Below are 23,680 nucleotides of genomic sequence, written 5' to 3'. Positions count from 1 at the left end.
CAGGTCGGTGGAATAGAATCATGTTTGTGTTGCACTGTAGATGTTGGTACAGAATGCGCAGTGAAAAGAAAACTGAACTGGAATCCAGAAGCTGCAGATAGTCCTGGCTTTGCCAGTTCACAGATTATTTGAACAAATGGAGTGGTTTTTTAATATTTTCCTGCCTTAGTCTTATTCTCTGGGATATCATGTGGTTTCAAGAGAGTATTGACTTGAACTGAGAATATAAATGTGCAAATATACCAGAAGAACTCTTAGGTAAATGTTTGTACAATCATGTGTATGTGAATACTATTTAATCCAAACAAGGAAACTAAAAGCTATTATGGAAAGATGAAAGTACCATAAACAGCATTAAAAGACAAATAATAGAGTGAGAGAAAAATTTGTGCCTGTGTGCCAAATAATGAGGTAACATCCCTCTTTTCCTTTTCAAAGGATATTCTAAAATTTACCATTAAAAGAAAATCAATAGATAAATAGGCAAATGAATAGGCGATTCACAGAAATGGGAATGCAAATTGCCAAAAATGTATAGAAAAAAAATGCACAGTGTCATTATTTCTTTAGTAAATGAAGTGAAACAAAAATGCAATGCAGTGACTTTCAAAACAGATAAAACGTTAATAGTTTTTAATGATGGTGATGTTCCTATTTGATAATGTACACTGTTATTATTTCCTGATGATAGGATGAACTGCTCCATTTCTACAAAGTAACTTGGTAAAAAACAGGCACATAGATCAATGGGACAGAAAAGAGAGCCCAGAAATTGACCCAAGACATTATGCCCTATTAATATTTAACAAAGGAGGCAAGAGCATACAGTGGAGTAAAGACAGCCTCTTTAATACATGGGGTTGGGAAAATTGAACAGCTACATGTGAAAAAATGAAACCAGACCACCAACTGACACCACACACAAGAATAAACTTGAAATGGATAAAATACTTAAATGTGACTCGTGAATCCATAAAAATCCTAGAAGAAAATGTAGGCAACAAAATTTCAGACATCATACACAGCAGACTTTTCATTGGCCATTTCCCTTTAAAATTTATATGGCATTTGACCTAGAAATCCCTCCTTTAGAAATCGAGACTACAGAAATATGAATGCCAATGCATATGATTACATATATTTCGGCATTATGTGTAATGACACACACAAAAAAATAACAGAAATAACTTGAATATCTATCATTAGAAGAAAAGCACATTATTTTTTCTGTGAAATGTTGTGCAGCAAATAAAAGTACTGTATTTAAGTAATTGGGACTGACCTGGAGAGGACTATTGTATACCATCACTGTGAGGTGGAAAATAAAACAAATCAAGTTGAAGATCAGTGTACAGCATGGATTATTAAGAAAAAGAGAAACACTATGTAATGAATAACATGTACATATATATGCATGTGGAAATGAGCATAGGGAGAAATATAAAGGATATACAACAATATCTTGACTTTGATTACTTCAATAAGAGTGACATTGGAGGAGGAAAGAACAGGTTTTATTCATACATAGTTGAGTTGTAGCTTAATTATGCCTCTGGTCCCACTGGGGCTCGATTTAGATGTACCATTTTCATCTGACTTCATTATTGGAGGCTCTGCCGGGACCCAGCTCATATGGCAGTCCTGGACAAATGCTAACACGATGCCCTTTGTGCAAGGGCCCAGAAAAAGACCAGGAGCTCATTCTCCAAAGCCGTAACATTCTTTGCTGCAAATGGCATAAAATTGCTCCTGAAACCCAGGACCTGCATTATTCTCCCACTGAGGCTTGTCAGAAGCTCCACACTGCTCCTTTCCCCACTCCTACACCTTGTATCACACAGTCTGTGGTATCATGTGGCCCAATGACAAGACGTCTTGCACTGCATCTGGGATGTGCTGCAGAGCCTTCCTGCCCTGCGTCCCACACTCGCTGGCTGCCTCCTGTGCCTTTGGATATATGGGCTAGAAAACATTCCTAGCTGTGAAATATATTGCTTCCCAAACCCAAAGAGGCTTATTTGGACAGTCTGATTCTTTCTTCATAAATTTTACCACTGGGACAGGGTGTTTGGTGTTCTAGCATGTCCCAACCATGGGAAAACTTACCCAAAGGGTCAACTTCTTGAATCTCATTAGTGTTTATCTCTCCCCATCTGGAGCAACACCCCTAATGTTCTAGCAACTGCTTGTGTAACCTGCTGTATCAGTATGGTGTTATCAGTGTAGTGGATTTTTACACTCAGTGTAGAGGATAGGGGCCAGCTATGTTAGGGGACCAGATATCTGCAGACTAAGTTAAGGAGGGCAGGAGAGGTAATATAGTCTTAAGGTAATATTGTACATTAATACTGTTGCTTTTCTTACATGAATGTAAATGGTTTCTGATCCTCTTCTAATCAGAATAAAAAATAATACATTTCCAAAAATCATTCACTGCACACCCTGTCCTGGAGACCTTAGGAATGATCCCGCATAATGGCACTGCTATTGGGCCAGTCCTTGGTTGAATTTGAAGCAGTTCACAGTCCTTCTCCAAGAGCCCTCTGGTTTCTGGAGGGGCCAGACTGTTGATTTAAGTAGATAATGAGACTACCTCCACTGCATTCTTTATGTCTTTTGGGGTGGCATAAATTTATAGATTCACGTGTTCCGGAATCTTATAATCCTCATTGACGTTAGGAAGCCTAGATTCATAACTGTACCACACATCCCTGAGCATCTCACCAAGCTGAAGCCCTTCCCACAATCTTTTTCTATACTGCTTGAGTGGAAGGAATGTAGTTGCCTCCTGTCTTCTCTGGTCTTATATCATACAGCCTTTCCAACGTCTCTATGTTTGTGGGTGTTTCGACTTCCTCAGTGCCCAGCCATGGCAGTACTGGTGTCTCCACCTCACTACCGTAGGCTGCCAGTGTTCCCAGGATGCAATCCCAACGGTGCATTAGGATCAGCTCCTGGTATCTTGCCTACAAGCTAATTTCTAAGTCACTGGAGTTCTTCCACATCAGTAGTATCCAGCTTTATATCCCTTCCACCCTACTGAGCACATTACCCTCCAGGTGTATAACCTCACAGGCTTTTCCAGTTCTGACTTATTAGGGAGTCCTATAACACTTTTGGTGAATAAGAGGGCCAGTTCTCCTCAGTCATCAGGCTATGTTGTTCTGAACATTGCCTCTGGTTACTAAGTTTAAAGGCCCCAAAGGGAGATCTTGTGAAAAGCACTTCTTTTCTTGGCAGCATCTGGCTCCTGTGAGGCCTCTTTTAGTTCTGCAGGGAGGGGAAGGCTGTGCTCTTCCAGCAGTGAGGAGAGGTCCCCTTCTGCAGGTTCAGAAGCTTTGGGGGAACTGGACTATCTCGAACATAACTCCATAGATGTTTTAATTCCAATTCTTAGCATCCAACTCCTTCCCTATTAGTCCTGACTTTAGTATAGGAAACTTGCAATTCAGCTTCTTTATTATTCTATTCATCACTGTCAGGTTCTTAAGTTGAGTTTGCATGCAGTCCGGCATCTAACTCTAAGAGATGAGGATCTTTTACAATGCTGCTTATCTGACTTTGCCATCCTATCATGAATTGGACATTGTGTGGCCCGAGTCTGTTATTTTCATCCTTTGGAATGTCAATGGCATTTAACAACAACTGACTTCATAGTACTCTAGTTACCATTGCTCTCCGTGTCTCTCACATGCCATAGATAACTGCATAAGCCAACGCCTGTTTTTTACTTATTCCTCATTCCAATTCACTGCAGGTGAGTCTTAGCAATTGCAAATGCTAGGATGTGTTAGTGGTGTGACCATCCTTTTCACCAGCAATGAACTGTTGTTGACATTTGTCCAGTGAGTAATCTGAATCCAGAATACCATTCTAAAAATATGCTGAATCCATTAATCGAGCAAGTTACTAGGGTGAGACTACATCCACAGATGGGGAAAAAGCTCAATCTTTCATGAAGGAGTAGCATGCATTTATAAGAAAGAAGATAATTAATTATGGCCAAGTAAGAGATAACCTAACAAAGTTGGAATCACAAAACCGAAACCAAATTAGTACATAGGTTATAAACAAACAAACAAACAAACAAACAAACAAACAAAAAACCCATATTATTTCATATGGTACAAACATGGATTTATTATAATTAATTTTCAAGCACTTGATCTGAAAAATTTTAATAATCTGAATTAATTACTCAGATTATTTCAATAATTTACAGATGTGGTTCAATAAATTAATAATACAAAAAGATATGGAAATGTGGGAAACCATTTTTAAGAAAATTTGGATAATTATGTTTTAAAAAAAGATATTCTTTAGAAACTGCTTGCATTAGGAAAATGTAACCGTTTCTCTTCTGAAGTCAAGAGAGAACTGTGCTAGGGACACATCCAACCCCTCTAAAACATGAACAAGTATACAGCTTTGTGAAGAGTGTTGATAAGGCTAAAGGTCAATTCACTTAAGAAATCTGGATCTCAAGTGGATTGAGTTAGGGATAAAATTCAGAAGGAACTTCTTTTACAAACACGAAAAAGTAATGACCACTGATTTGTTATTTTCTAAGCTTGTTCTTGTCCTGGGAAGGGGACAGGACCTTGAACAAGTGCCAATGTGTCTGTACCTCAAGGCAAAGTTGGTCTTTCAGTGGTGCGAATTCCATACACTGTTTCAGTTTAAAAACAGATCTACTCTCTGAATCTAAGCATTTTCTCAAAAGCGTGAAAGTCCTTTATTTAATACTACAAAACTTGATGTCAAGGGACAAGACTACACATATTTATTTATATTTATTTATTTATTAATTTTAGAGAGAGAAAATGAGAGAGAAATAGAAACATTGATGAGAGAGACCATCGATTGGCCACCTCCTGCATGCCCCCCACTGGGGATTGGGTCTACAACTGGGCATGTGCCCTGGACTGGGAATTAAACCGGCGACCCCTTGGTTCATGGGTTGACCTTCAACCACTGAGCCACACAGCCAGGCAAGACTACACATTTTCAGACTTTCTCTGTTACAGTGAGAAAAAAAATTGCTCTGTTTTTATTTCTATCTTATTGTCAGAAGCTTATATGGCAGGAAAAGACCAGGTTGGTTTCCAGAGGTTCTGTAACTGAGTGGCCTGCGTGGCCTCCCTGATCCCATCTTGTTCAAGCCTGCTTTGTTCCCATGGCCTTTAGGGTAATTGTTTCTGCATAGTCTTGCATATAGACATGCGAATGATTAGAGGAAATTTGTCTGTGAACCTAGTTTTACCAAAATAATCCCTTACCAGAAACCGTCTCTCCCAAGGAGATAAGAGAAGTATGTACAAAAATAAGGATTGCTTTCCAAAGATTTGAAGGAGCCTCACAATCAAGACTCACATCAACTAGATTCAACAAACTAAGAACAAAGAAGTTTTATAATCTGCCTTCCACCCCTGATGGCACCCAGATGTCTGAGGTCATCAATCACCTCCTGCCCCTCCCTTCTCTCCCTTCCCTTGACAGAAAAGAAGACTGAATTATGTACTTTCTTAAGATGATTGTTTAGCACACGAATTCACCATCTTCTCAGCTTGCTGGCTTTTCAAATAAAGTCTCTTTCCTTTCCCCAACACTGTCACTCAACTTATTAGCTGCAGTGAGCAGTTCAATCTTGGACTCTGTTATGGTTTGACATGAAAATGGGCACTCTTCAAAAATGTCTGCAAACAACTGGGAGATGAATATCAGTAAAGAAATAGTCTCCTGAAATCTGCAACACTGTGTGACAGTACTAATAGAAAGAATAATTAAAATCACCAAAGTAATCTGCTGTTTTATATTTCAATTTACTGCTGGCAATGTTGCCTTCCTTTTAGGTTTGGTGTATGCTCAAACATTTCACTGTTCCACCGTGATTGCTCTGAGTTGCTACCCAATTATTTCCCATTTACCTTTCTTAGACTTATCATCAGCCTCATCATTGCCATCATTATCTGATGAAACCAGGCCATGAATGTGGTATTTTTGGCGACAGCAGTGTTACCACCATTCATGGAAGGTTGGGTATGAAGCCTGTTCCTTGCTAAGTAATTTCCCTGCATATTTTACATTTACCACAACTCTGTAAAGCAAGTACTACACTGAAAGAAATAGAAATAAAAACACCAGGAGTCATTAACACAAGCATTTGTTAAAGTGCTGAAATACAGGGAGCAGCTCACGATCAGTGTTCTGCTGGTAAAAAGTAGCTGAAAATGTTATGAGGCTGAGGAGGGAAGGTCACTTGAAATTTAATTTTGTTTTGAGAATTGTTCACTGTGCCCATTCTTACAAAGTGTGGGAGAATGAATTATATTCATCATAGAACAGGACATAGGAACAGGAAGATCGGACCTCAGATTAATAGCTTTCAGTTGCTTAATTTGGATTTAGGAATAAGGGGTGAAGAGGAACATTTATTAGCTAAGATACTTTAGGGGTTGCTAAGATTTGGTATTTTGATTTTCTATGATGGTTGTGACAAGAAAAAAAGAATTCAAATACCCTAAATTAAAATACAGCAGACCAGACAGTGGAAGGAAGAGACAAGAGAGGTAAATAAGTTAACAACTACAGAGCAAAACCAGCAAAAGACTGCTCACATTCCTGAATGTATGTTGGAACTTACAATGAACTCCCAGGTGGCTATTTCCAAGGTTATCTGAAGACAACAGCAGAGACATTACTGACCACCAGGCCCCTCTGCTTCTTGCTTATGCGTGAATGCTCCAGGCTGTTGCCCACCACCAATCTGAAGGAGCAAACATTGCTTCCTGTGGACTCTGCTCTCTCCAGAACCAGCCCCACATCTCATTCTCCCACCCTGTTTATCTGCAGCCAATATGAATTCTTTCAAAACAACTTATAGCTTTCAATCTGTGTCCATAACAGAGCCCATCATCTCCAGGACAGCATCCATGTTGTCTTCCTTTTTAAATTTTTATTTATTTATTATACATTTTTTGAGGGGACATTGGTTAATAAGATTATACAGATTTCAAGTGTAGATTTTGATGATACATCATTTGTATTTTGCATTGTGTGCCCACCACCCAGAGTCAAATTATATTCTGTCATTGTATGTTTGGCTTTCTTGACCCTTTACCACCGCTGACCCCCCTTTTCTCTGGTAGCCACCACACTGTTGCATCTATGACTTTCAGTTTTATATCCCACATGCAAGTGAAATCATATGATGCATAGTTTTCCTGACTGACTTATTTGATTTATCATAATATGCTCAAGGTCCATCCATGTTGTTGTAATGGCAATATCTCATCTTTTCTTAGGGCTGAATAGTATTTCATTATATGTATGTAGTATGTCTTTCTTATCCAATCATCTATCAAAGGACACTTTGGTTGCTTCCATGTCTTGGCCAGCAAGAATAATGCTGCAATGAATATAGGGGTGCATTTATCTTTGCCAATACATGCTTCCAATTTTTTCGGTAGATACCCAGAAGAGGGATTACTGGGCCATTTGGTACTGCATTCTTAATTCTTTGAGGTAACCTTGGTACTGTTTTCCATACTGGCTGTGCCAGTTTATACTCCCACCAGCCGTGAATGAGGGTTCCTTTTTCTCCACAACCTCTCCAACACTATTATTACTTGTCTTGTTGATAATAGCCATTCTAACTGGTCTCTCATTGCAGTTTGGATTTGCATTTCTCTAACAGATAATGAGATTAAGCATCTTTTCATACATCTGTTGGCCACTTGTATGTCTTCCTGTGAGTCATACCTGAAAAACAGAGCTTTTCCTCTAAAATCAGGAACAAGACAAGCATGTGCACTCTCCTCACTTTTATTCAGCATGGTATTGGAATTCCTAGCCAGAGCAGTCAGGCAAGAGAAAGACATAAAAGGCATCCAAATTGGGGGTGAAGAAGTAAAAGTGTCACTTTTTGCAGATGACATGATTCTTCACATAGAAAACCCTAACAACGCCACCCCAAAACTCTTAGAAACAAAAAGCAATCTAGTAAAGTTGCAGGATACAAAATCAATGTACAAAAATCCACTGCATTCTTATATAGTAACGATGAAACTTCAGAAAAAGAAATAAAAAAAATTCTTTTGCATTTGCAACAAAAAGAATAAAATACTTAGGTATAAACTTAACAAAGGAGGTGAAGGACCTATATACTGGACACTACAAAGCATTATTAAAAGAGATTGAAAATGACAATAAAAAGGAAAGCTATTCCATGTTCATGGATTGGAAGAATCAACATAGTTAAAATGTTTGCTATCTAGAGCAATATACAGATTTAATGCAATCACCCTCAAAATCTCCATGACCTTTTTTTGGAGAAATATAACAAAAAATCATCAGATTTATGTGGAACCACAGAAAACCCCACATGGCCTAAGCAACCCTGAGATATAAATAATATTTAGAAACAAAACTTAACTTGCAGACAGTTATCATACCAGTTTGTGTACTTGAAGCTGAGTATGTGTCTTTTAACCTGAGAAGTATGCAATCATTGTAACATATTTATATAAATATATACTACAATAAAACTGCGAGAGTGCATTTCTCTCATAGTCTGTTAACTTTTTATTTTCTTCTAAGTCTAGTAAAGATGGGAGTCTCAAGGACTCCAAGAGCTGATCAAGATAACTGTGAAGTACAGGAATTTGAAAAAATACAGAATCTTTGTTTTCTAGGTAGATTATTTCAAGATTAAAAAAAATCTTTCACTTCTTATCAAGAACAGATCAGTATTTCAGTAGAAGTTCCTCTGTTAGCAGATGAAAGAAAAGTAGTCTTAGTTTTACATAAGGACACCTTGTTGTCGGAGTAGGGGTTCATTTCCCTTTCAGGGCATCAAGAGAAGCTTCTCAGAGACAGTGATGACTGAGGTCATCCAACCTGTCCGTATTTACTTCCTGTCACTGTCCTAACACATCACCACAAGCTTAGTGACAAAAACAACAACACAGACGTATTAGTTTAAAGTTCTGTAGGTCAGAAAGTCCTATGTGAGCCCCACTGGGCTAAAATCATGGTGCCGGCAGTACTTGCATTGCTCCCAGAGAATCTAGGGAAATATCCATTTCCCTGCTGTTTCCCCTTCTACTTGTTGCACGCGCTCCTTGGCTTGTGGTCCCGTTCCTCCATCTTCAAAGCCAGCGAAGTTGCCGACATCTGGCCATGTTTTCCTAGTTACACCTCCCCTTGACCACAACTCAGAAGGGCCTATCAGATGATCTCATCTCAAGGTCCTTAATTTAATGACATCTGTAAAATCCCCTTTGCCACGTAAGGTAACATCTTCATGGGTTCCTACCATTAGGAGATGGACATCTTTGGAGACCATTATTCTGCTTCCCACATGATCTCCTCAGATGCCACATTTTCATCTCTCCTCTATGAAGCTTCAGTTCCAACAAGCTGTACGTTCATGCCTCTCCATCTCTGCTATTTCCTTACTCCAACCTGGAATGCCTTTTCTCTTAACTTCAGATAATCTTAAAAATTTTCAAAGTGTTCCCAAGCTACATTCTTCCAAAAATCCTTCCCAAATACTTCAGCTCAGAATGATCCTTTCTTCTTCTACAATCCTGTAGTACGTTTTGCCCTGAACCAAACAAATGATACTTTGAACTGTAGCTTTCTTTGTATTCATGTGTTCCCAACTAGGCCGTAGGTTTCTAAAAATGATAACTGATATCAATGAGCACTTGTCATGGGACATGGACTCTGGTAAGCATGTTACATGTAATAATTCATCAATTTTTCCAATGTTTCTTCGAGCAAAGTACTGTTATTATCCTCATTTTACAGATGACAACATTGAGGCACAGAGAATAAAAAACAAACAAAAACCAGAAAAGCAAAACAAAACCTACTTGCCTAAAGAGACAAGTTGTGAAGCTGGGATTTAACCCACACAAGACAACTTGATCCTAGAGGGTGCTTGTTACTTATTATATCATTGTCTATAGATGGAAAGCGTCTGTTTTTGCAAGGAGAGTCTCAGAGGGGTTTCAGGGAAAGCATTGTTTTCCAAAAATAGTGGGTTTGAGAAAAATTATTATTTTGGAATTAAATTTGGCATAGATGCCAATGAGATTACTTTAATTTTGTCCCTCAGGAATAAACTCTTGAGGTTTTAATTACTCAGAGACCTGGATTTAAAGCGTTTAGAACTATCAAAACCATGTAATCCTTTGTGCTAAACATGGCTGTGTGCAGGGTAAGGAACATCTCTTTGGTCTCAGGCTCATCAGCATGGACATCTATCTTCTCTACCAAGTGCTTAGGACTTAATACCTGTTGCAGAAGGTCACTATTAACCAGGAAATCAAATCTTCTCAACAGACTTTCTGATAAAGACTAGAAAAGCCTGTCTTTTGCCATTCATGGTGACACAGTAAATGGGGAAATGAAGGATTTTCTTAAAGAGGTAAGTGTCTTGTGCTTTGGATAAAAAGATCTTTTGAAAACATGGTGAAAAGACTTCAGAATGAATGTGACTTTTGTAAACATGAACTCACCACCCAAGTCCTCCAAAAAGATCGGTCTCTGTGTTTAATCCAGATCTTCAGGACACTAACCAAGTTATTTTCTTTAAACCCTTTAATCCTGAACTTTTCTTTATTTTTTAATAATATGGAGGCACTTCAATGTCCAGGAAGGACTCTAGAAATGGAAAGGGCATAGAGGTCATTCCTCTTGTTCGTAAAAGAAGCAGTGTGCCTATTTGTATTCACACACTGGAGAGTGATAGGAATAGCAAGTGCCCCTCATCTTACGCACTGGCCTGGTATGTCCACAGATCATTGTCCTCGCCTGCAGGGTTCAATATAATGTTAGAACTGTTTCAGACATGAAGTCAAGGCAACATTTTCCCCAACCACTTCATCTGACAGTGGTTCTTCCTCTGAAATTCTGGGGCTTGTTTTGTCTTCAAACAAGCCGCCACGACTTTGAGACGTAGACTTTCTTTTTATTTCTAAATTTAGTCCCTGTCTCCCTAAATGAGGTGTAAGTTCCTAAAGATAATAACTGACACAAGTAGCTGACATTATTAGGCAATGGACCCCCATGGAAAATACATTCCACAGGCATTTCCTCAAATAATAATACATTCAAGAGACATACACATTGTTTCACCTACTGTTTTGTCACTATGGCATTTCAAGTTTCACATCCTCATTGTGTCAGCCACGTGTGGCACTGTTTCATTTTTGTTGATAGAGGAAATTATTTCAGTTGATCCGAAAAATTATAGAAAACTATAATTTCTCCTGTGGATACTCCTATTCCTTGGTGTTTTTACTATAATTTTAAACAGGTTGACAGATCCTCCTCAATTAATGACTTCAAGGCATAATATTTACCTTAATTTTTTGTCTAAATAAAAATCTTAAGCACTTGACATTTTACATCTCTTATTACGAACATAGATATTACCTGTAAGAATATGTACTATAAATAGCTTTATCAACATTAGGGAAAATGATTTTATTTTTCTGATGAACAAAATATATTCATCCATTCATAGAAGTTACAGGTGGAATCATCTGGAGGTGAGTCAGCTGAGTTTACAGTAGATACTTATTTTTCTAAATGATTGCCGGGGAAAGTTGCCATGCAGTATTTGACAGATGCATTAATCTCAGAAGAAAGGCCCCTCAAGGCATTAAAGCCCTTTATTTGAAGTAATGGTTAGTAGAATTTTCTATACTCCATTTAACCCCAATCTGGAATTCTCTATTCTTTTTTTGGGTGCCACTTCTGTCTCCAGAATGGTCAAAAAATAAATATATCAAATCTCTCATTTGCAGAACAGTTCTTTATAAGCATAAATACCAATGTCATGTTTTACTATATAATCTTCTCCATAGTAAATAACCCCTCTGACATTTGTATACATTTATTTCCAAACCTTTTATAAAGGGAACAGGTTAATGCACACAGATATGAATATTGTCCTCATAACATCCGAATGGTACTCTTCATTCCATCAGAACAGAAACTGTAAGGGATTTACGTCTGTTCTGTTCAGCTTATCTCAAAGGTCTCTTATCAGGATCATAATTTTCCATTATTTCTTACAATATCTACCTGGATCTGTAGTATACTATCTTACAATGAAGATGAGGGAATTATGCTAAGTGAAATAAGTCAGACAGAGAAAGACAAATGTCATGTGATTTTGCTTTTATGTGGAATGAGAAGAACAAAATTAACAAACACAATAGAAACATATTTATAGATACAGAGAACAGACCGACTACTGACAGAGGGGAAGGGAGTTTAGGGACTGGGTGAAGAGGTGAAGGGATTAAGAAGTACAAATTGGTAGTTACAGAACAGTCATGGGGATGTTAAGTACAGCAAAGGCAATATAGTCAATAATAGTGCAATAACTATGTATGGGGCCAGGTAGGTACTTGAAATATCGAGGGGACCACCCTGTCAAGTACACGATTGTCTAACCACTAGGCATGCACCTGAAACTAAAACAGAATGATAGTGAATGTAAAATGTAATTGAAAAATTAAAAAAACAACAACACAGAGACCAAATCTTATTTCAAATACAATTTTAGAATCCAAGGGATTTTAAAAAAATGGTTGACACTATTACAAATGTGCCCCATTTTACCCCTCTTTGCCCCCCTCCACCTGCGCTCCTCAGGCCTTCACCACACTATTGTCTGCATCCATGAACTATGCATATACACATATATCTCCTTGGACTAATGTCATCCAGTCCCCCAAGCTCTCCCCCTCTGACAGCGGTCAGTCTGTTCCACGCACCCCTGCCTCTGGCCCTATTTTGCTCTTCAGTTTATTTTGTTCATTAGATTCCACATATGAGATCATATGGGATTTAGACTCCTCTTCTTATGTCAGGTGGTACTAAATCCAAAAAGTCCAGCATGAATGAACTCTATAAGGGACCTGTGCATAACATGACAGGAGCTAGTACGTACCCAGCAACAGGGACTACCAGTCCAACACTGTTTATACAACTGCCTCCTAGACATATGAAAGACATTTGTAATTAGTTTAGAAGATAATTTTGTATGTGCTGATTGATTTCTTAGAATTAAAGTGTATTTTTTTAAAATTTCTTATACAGGTTATAAATGACCAATGGGAGATAAGAATCAGACAGCAGTGACTGAATTTCTTTTCTTGGGCCTCACAGAGCTTCTCTGTCAGCAGATTGTCCTCTTTGTCATGCTTCTCTTCATCTATCTTGTCACACTGGTGGGTAACTTGGGGATGATCACACTCATATGGATGGATCCCAGACTCCGCACACCCATGTACTTTTTTCTCAGCCACTTGTCCTTTGTAGATATTTGTTCCTCTTCCTCCATTGCCCCCAAGACAATGTGTGATATCTTTGCAGAGAAAAGAGGCATCTCTTTCATGGGTTGTGCTGCACAGATGTGGTTCTCTGGTCTTTTTGTGGCAACTGAATGCTTCCTCCTGGCTTCCATGGCATATGACCGGTACATGGCCATCTGTAAGCCCTTGTTGTACACACTCATTATGTCCCAGAGGGTGTGTGTGCAGCTGGTGGCAGGGCCTTATGCCATGGCTCTTATAAGCACAACGACCCATACAGTTCTCACTTTTTGCTTACCTTTCTGTGGTCCAAATATTATCAATCACTTCTTCTGTGACATTTCACCACTGCTGGCCCTAGCATGCGCAGACACTCACAACAATAAGTTGGTTCTTTTTTTCTTGGCTGGAGCTGTTGTGCTACTCAGTGGTCTGACCATCATGATCTCCTATGTCTGCATCCTGGTGGCCATCCTGAGGATCCAGACTGCTGATGGGAGGCGGAAAGCTTTCTCCACTTGTTCTTCTCACCTGGCCGCCATCTGCATCCTCTATGGGACACTTTTCTTTATCTATGTTCTGCCTGAATCAGGTTCCTCCCTAGATATCAATAAAGTGGTATCTCTATTTTATACCGTGGTCATCCCCATGCTGAACCCCCTCATCTACAGTCTGAGGAACAAGGAGGTGAAAAGTGCATTCAGGAGGAAGTTTGAAAGGAAAATGCAGTAATGTGATTCGGTAGTGGGTGGTAAGTTAGAGAGTTAGAAAATTCCTGAGACCGTATGTTTCCAGGTCACTCGTGTACTGAAAATACTATTTATATGGTGTTCACCTCAGTCTTGTCCTTTGTGAAATGATGGAGACTACAATAAAAATATAATTATGCCAGAACAAAATGCAGGAGGACTTTTATATATTCTTACATGTGGAAAGATATTTTATTCCAGATCAGAAAAGCAAATGTTTTAAGGGGATGATCGACAGCGTTCATTAAGAAAGGTTTCATTGACCTTGTTAAAAGTTGAACAATGGAAAGTGAGAGAACAATAGCAAAAGAAGCAACTCATAATGAGTTAATGTCCCAATGGGAAAGTGTTGGAATATATATATATGAAGCACAGTAGACAAATGAAACACACAGAGAAATACACCAATTAATGAATGGCTAATCAATACAAGTGAAAATGCAAATGGTTCCAAACTAAGTATATATAGAATTATGTTATATATTAAATATATTATATATATAACTGTTCAACTTGAAGTCAAAATGACAAGACAATGCTTTTCCCCCCCTTTTTATCTATTAGCTTGGCAAACATTAAAATGATAATGTGTAATGCTGCTAAGGTTACCATTTGGATATAAGCAAAAATTTTGTACATAGTTAATGTAGCCAGATGTGACTAGCTACATTTCCATACATTAATTTGTAATTTGATGATTTCTATTAAAATGCACATTGTCTTTGACCTAGGTGCCTTAAATTTGGAAATCTATGCTATAAAAATATGAATACAAGAAATAAATATTGCAGCATATTTTGTAGAAGCTATAAAAGGGAACAACCAGAATCTGCATTATTAAGAGAAACATACATTCTTTCTTTGAAGCGTTGTGCAGCTAATTATACAAATTATACGTTTGACATTCATACATTGGTTTGGAAGAAACTCTGATGTAATCACTGATAGATGGAAAAGAATCAAGTCAAAGTTTAATCTGTAGAACTGATCATAATTTGTAAAAAAAGAAAAGATAAAAAGGTGAGGGAAAAACCTATCTAATGTGTAAATTATATTCATATGTGCATATGTGCATGATCATAGAGAGAGTGTGGAAGGCAGCAGCCCAAGCTGTTAACATCGGTTAGTTCAGTAGTGTGACATTGGAAGTAGTGAAGGGGTCCTACTCATCTGAGTTGTTAGTCTTGTTTTACAACCAGTGTTCTTATTTATATAATTAAAATTTACTTATGGAAAGCTGCAGTCTATGTCAAATCTGAATGAATGAGAGAACGAACGAACAAATGAATGAATGTATCAGTAAATAAAGAAATTGAGGGGTTGGGCTGAATGTCTTATCTTAAGGTTACTCCATATTCTAACATTCTCTGATTTTATGAAACACTTCTTAACACTGGTAAATAAAATCTTTGTCAAGAACTAAGGACAATGAAGCTTTTCTCAGCAATTTGATGCTTCAGTCTATCACTTTGTTTTTGTCTAAGGATCTGCATTTTCTCCCACAGCCCAGAGTCTGTAATTTTTATACATAGTGGTAAGTTTTATTCTTTTAAAGACTTTGAAATAACAAAATGCTGTTAAAATGACACAATGCAAATATGATGAAATTTGAAAAGTATACTAAATATTCTCTTAAATATATCTATCTGACACTATATTTTATAGTTTTTGTAGCACAGCATTTCATAGAAAGCATGTCTATTCCTCCTAATGTTGTAAATGCAGTTTATTTCCTTTTATTCCCCTTACAAATGACATTGCAACATTTCTAAACCATAGATTTCCAAATGTAAGATCGGTGGGTCAAAGATTAGAGTCATCCCTTGTTTATTGCAGTTAATCAGTTCCAGACTCTAGCGGTAGCACATGGCATTGAAGGATTCCTGGGGTGCTCAAATACATAGGCCTATAGTCCATACGTACAGTAATTTCAATATTGATTGTAATACAGGGGTGTATATTTGACTCAGACAACCGCGCACGCGCTGTATCGATTTCACTGTCTTGATCAACTCTTTAGTGACTATATTTGAAAAAACCTAGATAGAGTGAAGCCATGAAAGTCAAAGCGTGAAGTGGCGAGGGACGACTGTATATGCAATTAACATTGTTAATTGTCAGTCTGGTGAAATTTTCCAACATAGTTTTACTAACAAGTGTTAGATTTTTGACTTAATGTTGTTAACGAAGGGGAAAGGTCCTTGTCTACCCTGGTTGCTAGTGGGGGTGGATTTCTTGCGATATGCTGAGAAAAAGAATGTTCTGAGACTGGCACAAGAGGATGCGATAGTGTAGAAAGCTGTATTTCTGTGGAATTAAATCTCTAAGTTTCCATGGTTTTATATCGCTCAGTTCCACTAAGGAGTAAGTCCCATTTCAACTTGAGCAGGGCAAAAATTAGAGCTAATGTTCAGAATTTCCTTTCCATGTCTGCACCATCCAATACAGCACCAGGCTAGCTTAATATGTGTTTCCCTGTTGTCCATCAGTCTGTTGAATGTGGGTTTGCAGGTCCACATGGCTATGGAGGAAGCCAAGAGTGACACAAGGACACAAGAATCAGAATTCCTTTGTTTAGGAGATTATGTATTTCTAAATTATCACCTGCTTGCAGTGGCCACAATTGTTCTGGTCAATGATCTCTGCTCCCAGGTGTGATTAACAGGTAAGTACCTTCCTCATGTCACCTCAATTTCACTGGGCATGCACCTATCTTCTCTTTGTTGGATCCCTTCCTCTCATGTTTTGTAGGGAATGGGCCAGTGGTTCTCTGGGGAGTGCTAAGTTGCAGCTTCCTGGTGCAACTGCCCAAATGACATGCCTATAATGTATGCTCCTTTCCTATTATTAATAACTAGCTAATTATAATGGTATCAGTGTGACAAAGATCAATGTAGTTTTTCTTTTATCTAGAAAGCTCAATAATTTCTTTTACAGTCAGATTTTGCCTTAAAACGACTTTATTCTGTGTCTCCATTATATAACATGGTACAAACCACAAGCCACCTTTTAAGATCATTTCCTAGTACAAAACCTGAAGTATTTTATGTTTTTTAAAATTATTTCTTAAACATTTTGATGCAAAATCTGTTGGAAAGGGGTTGAGGGGTGGAGCATAGCAGGAAGCCAGTGATAATTATACATTTCCTGTATTGCTCTCCTCCAAGTATATGCAAATATATTCAAGCTGACTCTCTTCCTCCAGCTTTAGTTATTGCTATTGATATCCTAATGAGTTTTCCTTTAAGAGAATTCTCTTCCTACCATATTTACATGGATAACTCTACTTCTTTCCCATATACTGCTTAAGTGTTGCTTCTGCTCAGAGAATTAGTCATATTTTCCAATCTAAATTACAGTCCTCATAGTTATTCCTCTTAGCATCATATTCTTTTTGTTGTTGTTGTTAATCCTTACCTGAGGATATCTTTTCTATTGAATTTTAGAGACACTGGAAGGGGGAAGAGAAGGAAAGAGAGAGAGAGAGAGAGAGAGAGAGAGAGAGAGAGAGAGAGAGAGAGAGAGAAGAGAGACACGTGATTGCTATTGATTTCTTGCCTCCCACAACCCAGACCAGGACAGGAGATTGAACCTACAACCTAAGAATGTACCCTCAACCAGAAATTGAACCCATGATCCTTTGGTGCACAGGCCAATGCTCTATCCATTGGGCCACCCTAGCAAGGGGAGCATCATATTCTTTTGATTCAGACTTTATAAGTGAAATGTAATGCACATTAGGATAGATTTTACTTTGTTTTTAATAGTGAGGAAGATTTCCAGCTGATTCCTCATAATAGGCAATGAAAGAAATTCAATGAAAGAATGTGTTTTTTGTTTTGTTTACCCTGTATGTATTTAAGTGGTTCTCTTTATCTTATAAAGAAAGAGTAAGTCCCAATACTAGTAGAAAAATTCTCTGTCAATTAAGGCCTTCATATGTTATTATCAAAATTAATTAGTTATAAATATTAATAATAGAAAGAGAACAAAGGGGAGGGCAGACATTATAAGTATAGTCATCTGGGCAGCTTTACTAGGAAGCTACAACTTGACACACACCAGGAAACACCAGAACATTCCCTGCAGATCACTGGGGGAAGGGATTGAACAAAGGGGAAGGTGGGTATATGCACAGTGAAATTGGAGTGACCTTGGGAGCTGCTTGTCTGTCAGTGTAGCCTGGAAAAATGATAACAGGATAGTGAGGTGAAGCCACTGAAGGGCATAAAAACATGAAGGGTTAATGGTTAAGCTCCTAGTTATTACCCCCAGTCAAAGAGTTCTCACTCACTTGTTCTGCTCATGTGCTCTGGTGCTCTCACTCTGCGACCCACACTCACCCCGTGTACTCACCCCTGGCCATGAGGGCCCCACACTCAATGGACTGCAGCTGAGAACACAAGCTACAGTAGCCAAATGCTGGGCTGGAATCTGCTTTAATATGGAGTAGAGACTCTGGACAGTGGCCTTAATTCTATCCCTGCTGAACTTTCTCTATGGCAGGACAGAGGGAAATGTGACATTAGAAACCCAGGAGTTTAATTCCACGGAAATAAATATTACTCATCCTCCTGTGCAAGTCTCAGAAAACTCCTTTCCTTGAGACAGCACGAGAACTCCACTTCCACTGATAACTGATGGGGACAAGGAGAGCTCCCCACTGGTAACACACACACCGAGATCTCTTGATAGGTAATATTGGCTCCCGGGAGAAAGTCATCAATTTTCATGAGGCATGGTTTCTGAGAAGTCATAAGTAGTTCTCATCTTAGTGAGGTGTTTTTTGTCTCTGGCTTCTTTGAAGAAGTTTTCTATATCATCTACTTTCTATAGCTTGAAAATTGTATGCCTAGGTACAGCTTTTTTTTTTTTTTTTTTAAACTTATCTTTATTGTTGAATGTATTACAGATGTCCCTCCTTTTTTTCCCTCCTTGACCCCCTTCTTCCCATTCCCACCCTCCTCCTGCTTTCCCCACACTATTGTCTGTGTCTATTGGTTATGCACATATGCATATACATATACATATACATATACATATACATATACATATACATATACATATACATATACATTCTTTGGTTTCTCTCTTCCCACCCCACGTCCCTGCTTCCCTTTGAGGTTTGTCAGTCTAACAACTGATTTGTACCTCTTAATCCCTTCATCTTTTCACCCAATCCCCTCCCATCTGGCAACCAACAAAAAGTTCTCTGTATCTATGAGTCTGTTTCTGTTCTGCTTGTTCATTTTGTTTGTAGATTCGATTCTTGATAGATATGTATTGCCATTTTTTGTTCATATTTTTTTTTATCTACTTCTTCTTCAAAAAGACCCCTAAACATTTTATATAATACTGGTTTGGTGGTGATGAACACCATTAGCTTTTTCTTGACTGGGAAACACTTTATATGACCATTGATTCTAAATGATAGCTTTGCAGGATAGAGTAATCTTAGTCTTTCATCACTTTAAATATTTTTTGCCACTTCCTCCTGGCCTGCAAAGTTTCTTTTGAGAAATCAGCTGAAAGCCTTATGGGAGCTCCGTTGTAGGAAACTAACTGCTTTTCTCCTGCTATTTTTAAGATTCTTTCTTTGTCTTTACCTTTGGCATTTTGATGATGATATGTCTTGGTGTGAACCTCTTTGGGTTCATCTTATTTGGGACTCTCTATTTTTTCCTAGAATTTGTATGTCTGTTTCCTTCACCAAGTTAGGGAAGTTTTCTGTCATTATTTTTTTTCAAATAGATTTTCAATTTCTTCCTCTCTCTCTTCTTCTGGCACTCCCATGATGCAAATGTTGGTACTCTTGAAATTGTCCCACAGGCTCCTTATACTATCCTCATTTTTTTTGGATTCTTTTTTCTTTTTAGGCTCCTTATACTATCCTCATTTTTTTGGATTCTTTTTTCTTTTTGCTGTTCTGATTGGGTGTTTTTTTCTTCCTTATATTCTAAACTGATGGTTTGCTTCTTGGCTTCACCTACTCTACTATTGATTCCCTGTAAATTATTCTTTATTTCAGTTAGTGCATCCTTCATTTCTCACTGGTCCTTTATTATGCTCTTGAGGTTCTTATGAAGTTCCTTGAAATTCTCACTAAGTTCACTGAGCATTCTTATAAGCAGTGTTTTGAACTCTGCTTCTATTAGATTGCTTATCTCTGAGATTTCGTTTAGTACTTTTCCTGGAATTTTGTTCTGTTCTTTCATTTGGTACATATTTCTTTGTGTCCTCATTTTGGCTTCCTCCCTGTGTTTGTTTCTATGTATTAGGTAGAATTGCTCTGTCTCCTAGGCTCCCTAGGGTGGCCTGTTATGGTAGGTGTCCTATAGAGTCCAGTGGCATAGCCTCCCAGGTCACCCAGCTGGGCCCTCGAGGTGCACCCCTCATGTGGACTTGATACCTTCTGTTGCAATTGAGTCTTGATTGCTGTTGGCACATTAATGGGAAGGTTTTACTCAGACTGATCAGCTTCAGGGACTGGCTGTGCCCACTAACCACTAACCTCTGACTACCATGGATGATCGGCTGTGCAGGGGCCCACCACAAAGAGCAAGATTTACTTCAGCGGTGCTCTAGTATCCATTGAGTACATTCCTTGAGTGTGTCACTTGTGGAGGTATTTGGGTGGTGGTGCTTCGATGTGGTCTGAAGCTGTCCACTGGGTGTGCTGGCTCTGGGGCAAGGTCAGCCGCAGCCTGTGTTCTACCCGGGACTACCAGGCATAAGCTATGAAGCAATCTGCGGATGGCTACTTTTTATGCTGGGCTTGGAGGTGCCCAGGCAAAGCTCAGGTGTCAACCAAAGCTGGCTGCTTCTAGTGCCAGGCCTAGGCCCACTTAGCGAGAGGTATGGGGCTTGCTGTAGCCAGATGCTGCTTGTTTGAGAGAATTTAGGAAAATCTGAAGCAGGAGACAAAACAGGCCATTCCTATGGTAAAGCCACTGGAAACACCTTGGGTGGGGCAGGGTCTCAGAGAATCATCAGGGCGGGGCAAACAGTATGAGCCAGGTTGCCGGAGTCCCAGCTATGGTGCCTATTTGCCTGCCCTGTGGGGGAAGGGCTCACCAAAGGAACAAAGGCCTCCACCAGCATGACTGTCAGGAGAAAGCTGCCTCTCCAGCGCTCACCCCAGTGCTAAACAACTCAGTTCTTCCTCGTATGTTTCTGATGTCTTTCACGCTGCCTCCCCTCCATGCTGGAGCCCAGAAGGAGCAAGTCTGAGTCAATCCTTGCACAGGCCCTTTAAGAGGAGCTGCCTGGGGCTCCAGCAGCCTCAGCCTCTGTTTCCACTGGTTTTTACAGCCAGAAGTGTTGGGGACTTCTCTTCCTGGCACTGGAACCCTGAGCTGGGGGTCTGGTGTGTGAGAGGGACCTCTCACTCCTCATGGAGGACCTTCACAACTGAGGTATCCCTCCTGATTTTTATTCACCACACATGGGTGTGGGACCAGCCCATCCATGCCTCCACCTCTCTTACTGGTTTCGATGTGGCTTTTTTCATTTCGTAGTTGTAGGACTTTCATTGAGTTCGATGTCAGGCAGTTCTGAATGATGGTTTTTCTGTAGTTTAGTTGTATTGTTGGTGTGGTTATGGGAGAAGGTGACACCACATTTACCTACACCGTCATCTTGACCAGAAGCCCTCTCATCTAGGTATAGTTTTTGTGGGCAGGTGTCTCTGAGCTTCCTGGAACTGTGGTTTGGTGCCTAAGATTAATGTGGGGACATTCTCAGTGATTATTATTTCAAATATTTCTCCTGTTCTTTTCTTTTCCTTTCTTCTTATATTTCAGTTGTGCACATGTTACACCATTTGCAGCTGTCCCATAACCCTTATGTGGTTGGAGGTCAGTAGACATGAGCAGAGCAGGACAATAGACCAGGTAACAGAATGTCACCAGGGCATAAAGTCCTGGAGACCATGCAATGGATATCTAGCAAGAGCAGAATTGGGAGAGCAAATATTGGAAGTAAGTATTGTCAGTCAGGTGAACAACAGGGCTAGAGAAAAACCCTATCTGACTTTCATAGAGGCAGGAGAAGGCAAGACAAGACCCAATAGGTCAGCTCCAAGAAGAAAGCATTTCACTCCCTCCGAGGGGTTGAAGGGGACCAGCCCACACCCTGGGGCAGCTCTTTGAGCTATCCATTCAAAACTTTCTTTCAAGTGTACTTTTACTTTGCTTGCTGAATAAACAGTTTCTTGCAAGTTTGAGCCTTGGCTCTGAATTCTTTCTTGGTCAGAACTCAGGAACTGAGGTCTACTTTTGCCTTTTACACTATGATGTTCTGCTCTGTTTTTTTTTTCCCTCTGCTTTCCAGTTTTTGAACTTTCTATTGCTATATCCTCAAGCACGATGCGTTTTTTCCTCAGTCATGTCCACTCTACTAATAAGCCCATCAAAAGCATTTTCCACTTTTGTTAATGTTTTTGATCTTAAGCATTTTAATTATAGGTGATTAAAATTCCTCCCTTGATAATTCCTACATTTCTGCACTATCTAGTTCTGACACTTTCTCAGACTCTTTGAATTGCATCTTTTGCCCTTTTGTATGCTTTGTAGTTTCTTCGTGATTGGCCGACGTGATGCACTGGGTAAAGGAACTGCTGTAAATCAGCCTTTAGTTGTGTGGTGACAAGGGAAAGGGGGAGGGAAGTGTTCTCTAGACCCATGATTGGTCCTCAGACTTTCAGGCAGCTCTGCCTCTGCATTGTGAACTTCCCAAGTGTTTCTCGGTTTGTTTGTTTGTTTTTCTCCTGTGTAGTTGGGACAGGATGTCTAGAGGGGGCTGAAGTTATGTATTTCCCTTCCCCCATGTGAATGGCTAAAGAGGGCTAAATTAGGCATTCATCTTCTCCTATGTGGATGGCTAGTGGGGGCTGAAGATGGCCGTTTTCCTTCCCCAGGTCAATTAGTCTCTCATAATACCCCAGGTTAGGCTCTGGTTAACTAGTTTACCCCGAGAATGGCCCTAGTTAAGTACAGGGTACTGTGGTATATTTTATCATGTTCATTTTTTTTTCTCCTCTTGCTGGAAGTATAAGGGGATTTTTTCCAGATATTTTTACTCTCACTGTCTCAGCAGAGTCTCAGCTTCCCCTTACTTGGGTCTACATTTTCCATTATCCGTAACATTTATCACTTTCTAGCCTATGATGCCCTTACAATGAATTTAAATGTATTGTTTATTCCCTCACTAAAATGTCAGCACTATGTGGCATGTTCTTGTATTAAACTGATACATCTCAACTACTATTTGGATATAGTATATGCTTAATACATATTTATTCAATGGTCAGAGAGTGTGACTTTTAAGTGTAAGAAAGAAGTTCTGACGCACGTGATGAGTGAACAGTCTCACCGTTATTTGGTTTTCATACATTCTTTTACTATTCTTTTGGTGGCTTGGGTTACACCATGAATTATTGTTGTATCAGAATCTAGTTTTTGTATCTCTAGGTAATAAGAGGCTCCTTAAGCACTTTAAATCTATTTACCCCACTCTAGATGTATGTTATTGTTATCACTTACTTGAGTTTTCTAAACAAGACATTAGTATAGTTTTTATTAGTAAATATCTGTT

The 23,680-nt window shown here is 39.1% G+C and overlaps 1 protein-coding gene across 1 annotated transcript; it reads left to right on the top strand.

The window, feature by feature from the left end:
• The first annotated feature begins 13,136 nt into the window (after positions 1 to 13,136).
• On the top strand, positions 13,137 to 14,069 carry LOC118628698 (olfactory receptor 5G3-like). Its single transcript, XM_036259632.1, has one exon. It carries the CDS (start codon positions 13,137 to 13,139, stop codon positions 14,067 to 14,069), a length of 933 nt encoding a protein of 310 aa, XP_036115525.1.
• Positions 14,070 to 23,680: the final 9,611 nt, after the last annotated feature.

This window comes from Molossus molossus, unplaced genomic scaffold, assembly GCF_014108415.1.
Source record: "Molossus molossus isolate mMolMol1 unplaced genomic scaffold, mMolMol1.p scaffold_m16_p_13, whole genome shotgun sequence".
Classification (NCBI taxonomy): Eukaryota; Metazoa; Chordata; class Mammalia; order Chiroptera; family Molossidae; genus Molossus; species Molossus molossus.
Note: the sequence above shows the minus strand (reverse complement) of the source record. Positions and strands in the feature narration are given on the sequence as shown.